Source organism: Tasmannia lanceolata, unplaced genomic scaffold (assembly GCF_043159265.1).
Source record: "Tasmannia lanceolata isolate RefF3 unplaced genomic scaffold, GAP_Taslan_0.1 ptg000037l, whole genome shotgun sequence".
NCBI lineage: Eukaryota > Viridiplantae > Streptophyta > Magnoliopsida > Canellales > Winteraceae > Tasmannia > Tasmannia lanceolata.
In genome coordinates this window covers 46,491,846-46,505,582 of record NW_027518714.1, presented here as the reverse complement: position 1 = coordinate 46,505,582, position 13,737 = coordinate 46,491,846, and the positions used below count along the sequence as shown (strand labels likewise).

Below are 13,737 nucleotides of genomic sequence, written 5' to 3'. Positions count from 1 at the left end.
TTTTGATTAGTTGAGCCACAGATGGTATCATCCACATAGATTTGGACAAGGAGGATATCATGATTTTCTCTTTTGATAAACAAGGTTTTATCCACCTTTCCCATCTCGAATCCTTTTTCAACTAAGAAAGTGCAAAGCCTCTCATACCAAGCTCTAAGAGCTTGCTTTAATCCATATAAAGCTTTATCAAGCCTGAAGACATGATTTGGATGTTTGAAGTCTTCAAAACCTGGAGGTTGCTCAACATACACTTCCTCTTGGATATAGCCATTTAGGAAGGCACTTTTGACATCCATTTGATATAGTTTAAATCCTTTATGAGATGCATATGCCAAAAGTATCCTAATAGCCTCCATACGGGCAACAGGAGCAAATGTCTCATCATAATCTATCCCTTCCTCCTGATTGTACCATTGGGCTACAAGCCTAGCTTTATTCCTAGTAATAATTCCATTTTCATCCAATTTATTTCTATACACCCATCTCGTGCCAATGACTGGATGATCACTGGGTCTAGGCACTAGCCTCCACACTTTGTTCCTTTCGAATTGACTTAGCTCTTCTTGCATGGCCATCAACCAATATTCATCCTTTTCAGCTTCCTTGATGGATTTTGGTTCTAATTCGGATAGGAACACCAAATTGTTACTCACACTACGATAGTATGATCTAGTTCTTACTGGCAATGTGGCATCACCTAAAATTTGGGATTCAGGATGATCTACCAATGTTCTCCTATCCCTAGGCAATGAGTCATCATTTTCATTTTCTACTTCCTCACTAGGTAATGTATGACTTGTTGATGCATGAGGAGGAGCACTCAATTTTGGAAAAAGATGTTCAATGGGTTCATCCTCATCATGTGGCATTTCTTGTGGTGTTGGCTCTCTTTCATCAAATGTCACATGCATGGATTCTTCTACTACTAGGGTTCTCCTATTAAATACTCTATATGCCTTGCTATGAGAAGAATACCCTAAGAATATTCCATCATCCGATTTCCTATCAAATTTGTGTAGATTATCTTTGATGTTTAAAATAAAGCATTTACATCCAAACACTCTAAAATAGCTTATATTTGGTTTCAAGTTTTTCAAAAGCTCATAAGGTGTTTTCTTAGAAATTGGCCTTAAATATACCCTGTTTATAATATAGCAAGCGGTGCTAACCGCTTCCGCCCAAAAATATCTAGGGAGATCATTTTCATGCAACATAGTTCTAGCCATTTCTTGGAGAGTTCGATTCTTTCTTTCAACTACTCCATTTTGTTGAGGTGTTCTAGGTGCGGAAAAATTATGTTTTATGCCATGTTTATTACAATAAGTGTCAAAATGTACATTTTCAAATTCCGTTCCATGATCACTTCTAATGTGGGAGATGGCAATACCTTTTTCATTTTGAATTTGATTGCACAATGTAAGAAAGTTTTCATAAGTTTCATCTTTATGTCCTAGAAATATGACCCATGTGAATCGTGAGTAGTCATCCACAACTACAAACACGTACCTCTTTCCACCTAGGCTACTAGTCTTCATTGGTCCAAAAAGATCCATATGAAGTAGCTCCAAGGGGTAGGAAGTTGAAATCATATTTTTAGGTGCAAATGAGCTTTTCAATTGTTTTCCTAATTGACAAGTTCTACAAATGTGATCTTTGATGAATTTTAACTTAGGCAAACCTCTAACACTTTCTTTTGAGGAGAGGGTCGAAATGAGATCCATTCCGGCATGACCCAACCTCCTATGCCATAGCCAAGAATCCTCACTAATGGCATTAAGACAAGTCACATTTTGAAGTCTAAGATCATCTAGTCCAATTGTGTAAATGTTATTGTCTCTAGAACCTGTGAATTTTACTTCTCCATTTATCTTATTTTTAACAATGCATTTATCAGGATTGAAGACAACTTCAAAACCATTATCACATAGTTGACTAATGCTAATAAGATTATGGGACAAGCCATCAACAAAGAGTACATCATGTATGGGAGAGGTAGAGTTACCTATGGTGCCTTCACCTTTGACTTTTCCTTTCTTGTCATCTCCAAATGTAACTTCTCCACCATCCTTGAGTGATAGTGATGCGAATTGAGTGAGGTCTCCAGTCATGTGTCTAGAGCATCCACTATCAAGGTACCATGTGTTCCTCTTGTTATGGCTTTTAAGGCATACCTACATATGAATAGGCAAGTGAGATCCCTTAGGTACCCAAATCCTCATAATCTTGCTATGTTCAGTTGTTCTTACTTTAGAGTTCAATTTGATTTTATCTTGTTTAGCATGTAGGCAAGCAACCTTATAATAACCTTCTAGACCACAATAAAAACAAATCTTGGTACCACTAGAAGAAGCCTTTTCAAGTTTGTTTTTATAGTTAGATATGGTAGTATTCCATTTGTGTCCAAGTCCACTTTTATCACTTGACATTCTTTGAATATTAACAAGCTTATCCAATTTTAATGAACTATTTTCAAATTTTTCAAAGAGTTTCTTGAGTTCATCATATTCAAAAGATAGTTTACCGTTTTCATGCTTTAGTTTGTTATTTTCAACAGAAAGATTTTGTCGATTTTCATTCAAAGTCTTAATGGTAGCATTTAGCTCATGAATTTTTACTTTGCATTTTTCATTTTCATCATCTAAAAATTCATGATCCTTTTTTAACCAACCAAATTCTTTTGTCATGTTAGCAAGAGAATTTTCAAGTGATGCAATTTTATCAAATTGAATTTCAAGTTCATCATTTGCATTTTGTAAGGAATCTAGAACTTCTTTTAAGACAATAACATCATTTAAAGTGTTTACCTCATTTTTGTCGTTTGTTGAGGCCATGAAGCATACGTTCCTTGCTATCAAGCAATCTTCGCCATCATTTTGTTCGCCTTCGCTATCAATTTCCTCATCCCATGCGGCGGTCATTCCTTTATTGCCATCTCTTCTCTTGAAGCGGTTGTTTGAAGTTGGTTCATTGTTGAGTGAACAATCCGGGCGAATGTGTCCAAGCTTCTTGCAACCGTAACATCGTGGTTGAGAAGATCCATCACCGAGTTCTTCTTTCTTCTTGAATGGAGGGTTTGTCCTTCTATTTTTCATCCCTCTCATGTTCCTTTGCAAGAATTTGATCCTTCTTGTTAGGAGGGCAACTTCATCTTCCATGTCTTCTTTTGCATCTTCATTTTCACCTACATTACAAGCAAAAGCAATTCCTTTTCCTTTTTCGATTTTAGTTTCGATTTCGGGTGCTTTTGTTTTGAAAATCATTTCATGGGTGATCAAGGACCCTATTAGTTCATCTAGGTTCAATGTGTTCATGTCCTTGGCTTCGGTGATTGCGGAGGTTTTGGATTCCCAAGACAAAGGTAGGGACCTAAGGATTTTAGTCACTAAATCTCTATTGGAAAATTGTTTTCCAAGACCCCTTAATCCATTTACAAGATTGGTGAATCTAGTGTACATGTCGGCAATTGTTTCATCGGGTGTCATTTGAAAGAGTTCGTATTGCCGAAAAAGATGGTTCATTTTAGATTCTTTTACTTGATTAGTTCCCTCATGGGTGACTTCTAAAGTGTCCCAAATTTTCTTAGCCGAATTCAAATTTGATACTCTATTGAATTCTCCGGGAGATAGAGCACAAATAAGAGAATTCATGGCTTTGGCATTATAATTCGAAGCTTGTTGTTCGGCTTCGGTCCAATCATTTAAATTTCTTGTGGGTAAGATGTATTCATTATTAATTGCTCTCCACATTTGATAGTCTTGGGTTAAAAAGATTTTCATTTTGGTTTTCCAAAAACCATAGTTTGTTCCATCAAAATAGGGTGGCCTAGTGTTTGAATAACCTTCATGGTGTTGAGGGTAGTTTGCCATTTTAGAATCTTTTTTCTAAACCGGTTAGGGTTTTCTAAAAATTAGAGACGAGGCTCTGATACCAATTGAAATAATCAAGACGGGGTGAATTAATTTTAACACTAAATTAGCCCTTTTGAAAATTACCTATGAACCCTAATTGGAATTTGCTTCACTTAATTAAATATTTGGTTAGTGCAAATATAATTGAAAACAAAATGAAATGCCAAACCAAAAACAATAATGGAAATGCAAGAGTAAGAAATGACACACCGATATATAGTGGTTCGGCCAACGGCCTACTCCACTCTACTCAAGGTCGCACTTGAGGAATTCCACTATTGGAGACCTCCACGATGCCCGGCTCCGAGGCGGTTACAATTCCAAGGGATATTAAACAAGGATGCCCTTACACCTTTACAAAGACTCTCCTTCTCCGCCGAGTTCTAAGCGGTTGCTCTCTAGGGAATTAAAAACGGAATGCCCTAGCCACCTATACAAGATATGGAAGATTTGATAGCTTGGCTTCTTCTTGAAAGCTTGATGCCCTTTGTAGTTCCTTGATTGCTCTTCAACAAAGATTGCAAGTGATGGCTCTAAGTATCCCAATTCAATAAGTTTGCAAGTGCAAGGCAAGTTTGGGAAGAAAACAAAATATCAAGCACAAATAGATTGCAAGTTTTCTTTGATGCTCAAGGATGTTTTCAAATGATCAAGAGAGGGAAAATGAATCATCTAGATATTGTATATATAGCCTCTCCAAAGAATATGACCGTTTGGGGGGTGTAGATATCAATTTTCACAAATTAATTCAAATCCCAACGGCTATATTTTGAGCTGTCGCAAGGTTCTCGGAGTTCCGAGAACCATTCTCGGAGTTCCGAAAAATCTCGGAGTTCCGAGAAATATTCTCGGAGTTCCGAGAGAACGGCCAGAAAATGGAATTTTTCTACTGGACCATTTCTCGGAGTTCCGAGAAAATTTCTCGGAGTTCCGAGAAGCCTAAAAATCTGCAGTTTTTTATTTTTATTGCTTGTTTGATTTTTAGCTTTTGGAACTCAACTCCTATGATTATTTTGGAATGTTTATGAGGGTCCCAACATGTTGGTCCACCACATAACCATTCACTAATCCATTTTAAGTTCTTAAGTGTTCTTTGAAAAACAATTTGAAAACACTTTGAAAACGTTTTGCCTTGACTTGAAAATCTAAAGAGAAGGGATGTACAATTATACCTATGAACCTTCAATTCCTCTTTAGCTTTGGTCTTCAATTGATCTTCCATCTTTGGATGCTTGCTTGAGTGATGATGTGAGCTCCACTTAGCTCCTTTGACTCTTGTTTGGTACATCTTCAAGCATGACCAAGTTGAGTGTTGGTTTCTTCAATGATCAATCCTATCTTAAACACAACACTTCAAAGCAAATTGATTAGTATTCAAAAACACAATCAATTATGTTTAGAATCATCAAAACAAGATTGGAGAATAGACCCTTGGGCTTACAGAGATGATGGCTTGGGTAGTGGTGGAAGATTGGGTGAAATGGGGCTGTGAGAGTGGTTTAATGGAGGAGGGTTCGAAGGTGTGGATGGAGGTGGAAGAGAAGAAGAAAATGGGTCGTGGTGGTAGAGGTGACCGGCGGCTATGGGGTTGGAAGATGAAGAAGATAGTGGTGGAGGGTTTGAAGAGGGTGTGATAAATTGGGGGTTGGATTTAATGGGGTTTGGTCGGATTTAATGGAGGAAAAAGTGGGTTTGGGGTGAAGAAATTGACGAAAATGAAGTGGGTTTTGAGATTGAGGATGGGGCAAAAATAGGGGATAGGGTGGCTGTGGCAAAGGGGAGAGGAAAATGGTAGGTTTGAGAAGAGGGTTAAGGTATTTAGAAAAGGTGGATGAGAGGATTACCGGATTCTATGGTGGCTGGCCGGATTCCGACCGGAGTTGGGGTTGCAAGAGGTAACAAAGAAGATAATGAATATGGGGTCTGTTGGGGTGGAGAAGAATGAAATGGGTTTGGGTAATGGAGGATGGAGGAATTGCAGGTTTAATGGCAGAATAAGGGAGATGATGGTGTCGGATTTGAGGAAGAGGAAGAGGTGGATTGGGATTTTGATGGAAAATAGGTTTTGGTGGTGGGAGATTGCAGAAACGGAGATGGAAATGGGGTTTTGGTCGTTGGGTTTTAGTGGTAGGGGATGGTAGTGGCTGTGATGGCCTTGCCGGATTCCGGCAAACCCACCGGAGAAGATGGCGTGGCGGTTGGAAGAAAAGAAGAAGATGAAGATGAAGATGGTGAAGTAGAAGAGGATGGTGGCGCGGATTTGGCAGGAGCTCCGATGGGAGATGGAGCTGGAGAGGAGGGTAGTCGGAGGTAGGTAATGGAGGAGATTTTTCTCCTCTGCTATTTCTCTCCCTTTCTCTCTCTACCTTTTTTTTTGTAAATGAGTTTTTTTTTATATAAAAGGAAAAATGACATATTCAAACCCCCTCCTCCCTACCTGGACAGCCACCTATAGTGCATATTGCACATTTTTATACTGGCAGGGGGGATGCCTCGGGTAAGACAAACCCAAGCAAATTAAAAAAGTATTTGACCACCCCTCTCTCTCCATGGACAACCAACCCTAGTGAATTTCCAACAATTTTTATACTAAAAGGGGGTGGGGACCAAGTAATAGCAGAGGGGAAAAAATCTTTGCAAAAAATATCTTCTCTCTTTTGATCCCAACCCTTCAAATTACCTTTTCGTGCAAGGGTTGGGACCAAAGGAAGCCTAACCACCTAGGAAGCTTCCTAAGATACCTCCTAACTAATCCTAGTCCTAAGCATTTCACTAACTTAGCTTAGGGCCTAATGGTGACTTGGGGGGAGAAAAGCATCTTCACTATTTACGAAATTGCCCTGGTTCAGGGTAATACACCCCCTAATTATGTTACACACTAATCCGCATACCCTTGTATCTCCCTGGACAACCCATTACGGAAAATTTGAACTGGTTTTCTAGGTTCCTGCGCACCCCTGTTTCTGGCTGAATTGCCACCCTTATTCCTACACCACGCTTTGCTACAAACCTCGCTCGTTTGCTAGGCAAACCGCGACGGATTCGGACGAAAATTTACTGGGACCTAAATGAGACCCTAACCTATTCTAGGAACAAATTTGGGACATTAAAACACTAGTTTGATAGGGTTTCTACCCTAACGACTCTATTAGGGTTCGGTCAAAATGGGGTGTCTGCACAATCAGATAGACTGGGTTCCCATTATAGGTGATCTAAATAGTGGGCTTCAGCCCCATCCCCCTCGATGTGCTGATGACTAAATTTTTATTTAGTCCTTTTGTAAGACAATCTGATATATTATCAATTGATCTTACATAATCTATGGTTATCACTTCATTTTTCAACAATTGTCTTATGGAGTTATGCCTCCGACGAATGTGTCGGGATTTACCATTATAAACATTATTACCTGCTCTTCCTATAGCAGCTTGACAATCACAGTGGATTGCAATACCTGGTACTGGCTTATTCCAAAGTGGAATATCAGACAAAAGGTTTCTAAGCCATTCAGCTTCCTCACTTGCCTTCTCTAAAGCAATGAACTCAGACTCCATAGTGGATCTGGCTATACAAGTTTGCTTGGTAGATTTCAAAGAAACTGCTGCACTTCCTAGAGTGAAGACATATCCACTCCTAGATTTGGTCTCAAATCCAGATACCCAATTGGCATCGCTATATCCTTCTAGTACAACAGGATATTTAGTAAAATGCAAACCATAGTTTATGGTTCCTTTAAGATATTTCAATACTCTAATTAGTGCTTTCCAGTGATCACTACCAAGATTACTGGTATAGCTACTGGGTCTACCCACTGCATAGGCTATGTCTGGCCTAGTGCAGTTCATCAAATACATTAGACTCCCTATAACTCTAGAGTATTCAAGTGGATTTACTCCACTTCCTTTATTCTTACATAATCTTATACTAGAATCATATGGGGTAGCCACAGGTTTACAATCAAATTGATTAAACCTTCTAAGAATTTTTTCTACATAATGAGACTGAGTTAAAATTATTTCTTCTTAGTTTCTTTTTATTTTGATACCCAGGATTACATCTGCCTTTCCCAGATCTTTCATATCAAAATTATTTGATAAAAATTTCTTAGTGTCTTTTATTACACTTATGTCTGTTCCGATGATCAACATATCATCTACATACAGACAAACAATAACACCTCTGTCCCCACTAAATTTGCTGTATATACATTTATCTGATTCATTTATTATGAATCCATTTGATAGCATCACACTATCAAACTTCTCATGCAATTATTTTGGAGCTTGTTTCAAACCATATAGAGATTTTATAAGTTTACACACCTTTTGCTCTTGGCCTTGGATTACAAAGTCTTCAGGTTGATCCATATAAATCTCTTCATCTAATTCACCATTTAGAAATGCTGTTTTGACATCCATTTGATGGATTTCCTGGTTATAAATTACAAGTATGGCAATAAGGATTCTAATAGTGGTTATCCTGGTTACAGGTGAATAAGTGTCAAAGAAGTCTATTCCTTCTTTTTGCTTGAACTCTTTAGCTACTAGTCTAGCTTTGTACTTATCTATAGTTCCATCAGTTTTTAATTTCTTCCTAAAGATCCACTTGCAACCAATAGGTTTGCAATCAGGAGGCAGATATGTCAAGATCCATGTACCATTACTCAAAATAGATTCTATCTCACTCTTGACAGCTTCTTTCCAAAATGAAGAATCTGGAAGTGACATTGCCTCTTTATATGTCTTTGGATCTCCTTCTAGAAGATATGAAATAAACTCTGGACCAAAGTTTTTCTCTACTCTTGCCATTTTACTTCTTCTAAGCTATACTGATTCTTCAGACACATGATGATCTTTATCTATAGATTCAATGGGTCTTTTAAGTGTGTTCTCACTTAGACTAGTCTTATAAGGGAATATGGTTTCAAAGAATTCAGCATCTCTAGATTCTATTATAGTGTTAGGTTGCATATCAACATGATCTGATTTATAGATTAAGAATCTATAGGCACTACTGTTTTGTGCATATCCAATGAATGCACAATCAACAGTCTTAGGACCTAACTTAGTACTCTTAGGATCTGGAATCCTAACTTTAGCTAAGCACCCCCACACTTTAAGGTATTTAAAATGAGGTTTTCTATTCTTCCATAACCCGTAAGGAGTTTTGTCTGAATCTTTAAAAGGTATCTTGTTCAGAATATAACAAGTAGAGAGAAGAGCTTCTCCCCATAAATTTTGAGGTAATCCTGAACTTCCTAACATAGAGTTTACCATGTTCATTACAGTTTTATTTTTACGTTCAGCAACTCCATTTTGCTGTGGAGAGTAAGGTGCAGTTACTTGATGACTTATGCCATGAGTTTCACAAAATGCACTAAAATCATTAGAGGTGTACTCACCTCTATCAGATCTTAAGATTTTAATCTTCTTTTCTAACTGATTCTCTACTTCAGTTTTATATGTAATGAATTTATCAAATGATTCATTTTTGTGTCTAATAAGATTAACAGTACAATATCTAGAAAAATTATCTATGAAAGTAATAAAATACCTTTTACCTCCTCTAGTTAAAACATTGTTTAAGTCACATACATCACTGTGAATTAAACTAAGGAGTTCTGATTTTCTTTCTTGTACTTTGTGAAAAGGTTTCTTAGAGTACTTTGATTGCACACATACTTTACATTTATCTATTACTTGATCACTTTTAGGAATTAGACCTATGGTCATCATTTTCTTTAAAGATGCATAGTTAACATGACCTAGTCTACCATGCCATAAACAAGAAGAATCAATAATATAAGCAGAAGAAGATGAAGCTTTATTCATAAGATTCTCAGTTACATTCAGTTTGAATAAACCCTCACTAGAGTAACCATTTCCCACAAATTCACCACTCTTAATGATTACAAATTTATCAACCTCAAAAACTAGTTTGAAACCTTTCTTGATCAGAAGTGACCCAGACACCAGATTCTTTCTTATATCTGGTACATGAAGGACATCACAGAGCTTCAGAACTTTTTCAGATGTAAGCTTCAACAACACTGTTCCTTTACCCGCTACAACAGATGATGACGAGTTTCCCATGAAAAGCTGCTCTCCATCCCCTACAAGCTCGTAGGAAGAAAATACACTTCTGTCACTACAGATGTGTCTGGTGGCACCAGTGTCAACCCACCAGTCCGTCACGTTACTAACCAGGTTCACTTCAGATACTACGGCCGAAAGATATTGATCTTCAGCCATATTTGCCTGAGGTGCATTGTTTCCTTGAGGGTTTTTCTTCTTATCATTTTTCCGACAATTTTTAGCATAGTGACCTACTTTCCCACACACAAAGCAGTTACCCTTCTTCTTCTTGAAATCCTTATTATTTTTCTTAAAATTTTCTTTTCCTGATCCAGACCCAGGTTTAAAATAGGTTTTCTTTCCAGATGAAGATTCAGTGAGATTTGCCTTAGAGTTAAACTCATAGGCCTTAGATTTCTGTTTTCTGAAACAATTTTCCTCTTCAGTTCTTAGACAAACAAACAAGTCTTGAAGAGAAAAATCATTTCTGTCATGTAATAAGGTATCTTAGAATTTCTCCCAAGAAGGTGGTACTTTTTCTATAATTGCACGAATTTGTATCTGTTCTTCTATTTTGATCCCTTTGGCAAGTATATCAGAAACAATCAACTGGATCTCATTCACTTGATCCATAATAAATTTTCCATCTACCATCTGATATCGAAAATATTTTCCAATAAGATGTTTCTTAGAACCCGCTGCTTCTACTAGATATTTCTGCTCTAGAGTTTCCCATAACTCTTTGGCAGAATCAATTCTAAAAAACACATCAAATAACTGATTGCTAAGACAACTCAGAATATGTCCTTTGCAGAGATAGTTATCTCTTTTTCTTTTCTCAGTGAGATGAGTTCTGGCAGGTTCTTCCTCATTAGGTGATGGTTCAAGATCATTCAAGATATAGTCTAGGTTAAGAAATGTCAGAAAGAATCGCATCTTTTCTTGCCATCTATCGAAATCCAATCCGTCAAATTTTTCCGGTCTTTCGGTTTGGGAAGCCATGATGATTAATTTCCAATAATTGAAATCCCAAAATTACAGTTCACAGATCGTGAAAGATTTGCCTTAAGATTGTATGAAATAATAAAGATGTGCAAATCTGTAATTTAGGATCCGAGAATACCTTATAACGAATTAACCTCACAACTTTAAATCAGAAATCAACAGTACTAGCAAGAATAAACTGTAAAGAAAAAGAGAAATTGTTAGACCACTTATCGAGTTGAGGCACAAAGAATATTCGTTGTCCATAAGGCAAATCTCGCCCCCACTATGATGAATCAACGGTGCAAATGGGCGTCTCTGCGTATGCCTCCAGGATACAACAACTCTCGCTCCAGGGGTATGCACTCACGCAGCCCGGATGCCTAAGAACTCGCTTATATTTGCCAAAAGCCTTGATCAAAAAAGTTGAGGAGAAATAGCAGAAAAGGCTGAGAGAAAACCAAAAAAGAAAGAGCAGAAGAAGAATCTGTTAAAGATATCTTTCTGTTTTCTCTAAAACCGATTTTATAGAAAGGTAATTGACACGTTGGGGTGAAACGTCGCACTTTTTTAATGCGTGGAAGACGTTTCCCAAACGGTCATTAAATCACAATTAAGGAATCTCAAACGGTAAAAAAGAGTTAAAACAAAATAAATAAACTCTTGACCGTTAAAAGAATAAAAAGGAAAAAATAAATAATAGAAAAAGCCCTAGTCCCACACACGCGGCCGGGCGACGCGCGTAAGTGGTAACACCAAAGCCCGTTGGACCCAAGTGGGCGATCCGTGCGCATAGGATCCCCATGATCTCTTTATATTCACAAGGCTAAGAGAGTGAAAGTATATATATAGCCACTCTCACCCTCTCACACTTCCCATCTAGGACTAAAGTTTTCTCATGACTTTAGCCTTTTTGGAGGGAAGCTTAAAACCATAAAACAAGTCACAAACATAAAATTACAAAAAACACCCCATTGTAAGTTTGAATTACAAAAAGATTTTTTCACATAAAAGTTAACAATATACATAAGCACAAATACCAAATTCCCTGAAAGAATTCATAAGCATGATTGCAATCAGAAAGTAAAACATTTTAAAACATCTCAGATTAAAATTGCAATATTTTTTATTTTTTTGAATGGTACTAAAATTACTATAGCTATCACTGATATACGCAAAATCATAGAAGTCCAAAATAGATAAAAGTCACCAAAACATCTAGACATCCAAACTAAAATGAAGAAAAAATCAGAAAAATCCATCTGATAATCAAATGCACATTAAAAATTACTCACATTCACACAACATCTTCATTGAAAAGAAACATAAAGATCAGAATAAAATTCAGAAAAAACCCATATCACTTTTCACCATAATCCTATTCTCGGGTGAATCTAGACCAGATTGAAATAGATTAGGAACACCAAATCATCATATCAACAAACCCATTAAAAAAATGTTTCATTTCTCCCAAATAAATCAAAAAAGAAACATAAAAACCCAAATAAAATAAAATAAAAAACAGGAAAAACCGACCTGGTGGATTGGTGGGTACATGGAATTAGTGCAGACAGGACATTCGAGAAGCTCATGAACAGTGGTGGCCGGAGAAATCGCCAGAGGGATAAAGCTATTATGGGGCTTTGAGAATGGACGGTGATGATGATGGATATCTCTATCTTCATCCTCAATCCCATCCGTTGATGAAATGCATTCAATGTTATCCAATTCCATTTTCATAAAAACCCCAATCACAGTAGATATGGAGGCGTGCAATAAATCTACCAAATGCAAAGGATAAAATCGAGATCGTAGAACCCTTTCAGGTTAGTTTCTCGTCTCGCGAGAAATTGAGATTTGATAAATATCGTTAAAATAGTAGCGTCTAGCGTGCATCTCCCAAAGCCAAATTACTGTTCTATCCCTATCACGGAGGTGGGCCAATTAAGGTTTAGGTGGCAATATTGCACCCATCGTGAAATCCTAACCGTTCAATCAATGGACTCTTGCTCATTGAAAGTGAACCGTTAACTTATTTTTTTAAGTTAGCCAAAAGGGATTTGCTAGGGACTGAAGAAGTACTTACTTTGGTTTACTATGAGAGAGCCTCACTTTAGATGCAGAATCATTAGTTGGGCCCAAATTAAATAGACCATGGCCTAAAAACTCACTGAAAGGCCACATTATTTGATGATCTAATCCATTCATTTGTTGGGCCCAACTTAAATAGGCCATGCCCTAAAAATCATCTTCACAGGGTGATCATAATCACATGATTTGTAATATGCACCGTGACCATCTTTTTTATGGATTGGAGGATTAGGATCATATAATTTAGATGATTTTTAGAGCATGGCCTATTTTAAGTGGGGCCCAACAAATAAACGGTGTGGATCATCCTATAACATCAACCCTATTTAAGTTTCTTTGTGTACTTGACTCACACAATTAAAAGCTTGTAAATGAATGATTAAGATCGTTGGATCGAGTCCAAATTCCAAAACATTGACAAAGACGTATGCATTGTTCTTCTATCATGAAGTTGAGAATAGAAGAGTTTTGATGAAGTTTAGAAGGTTGGGTGTCATTTTCGTGTTTTTATGGGGATAATAGGATTTCAGTAAAATGAATTGATTTATTGATCCCTGGCTATCAGATTTTTCATTTTATGTTCTTCAGTTTCTTCTATATTCATCGCATATAGCTAGACAATCTTTTTATTATGAATCATTATTTTCAAGAAAGATTCCATATTTTTACCTATGATATCA

The 13,737-nt window shown here is 37.1% G+C and overlaps 1 protein-coding gene across 1 annotated transcript in view; it reads right to left on the bottom strand.

The window, feature by feature from the left end:
* The window catches only part of LOC143862700 (uncharacterized), a 38,821-nt gene extending 26,065 nt beyond the window's left edge, over positions 1–12,756 (bottom strand). Inside the window, exon 1 of the mRNA XM_077373773.1 lies at positions 12,503–12,756. Within this exon, the coding sequence (XP_077229888.1) occupies positions 12,503–12,663 (161 nt within the window). The 5' untranslated portion in view covers positions 12,664–12,756. The remainder of the gene's footprint in view (positions 1–12,502) is intronic.
* Positions 12,757–13,737: the final 981 nt, after the last annotated feature.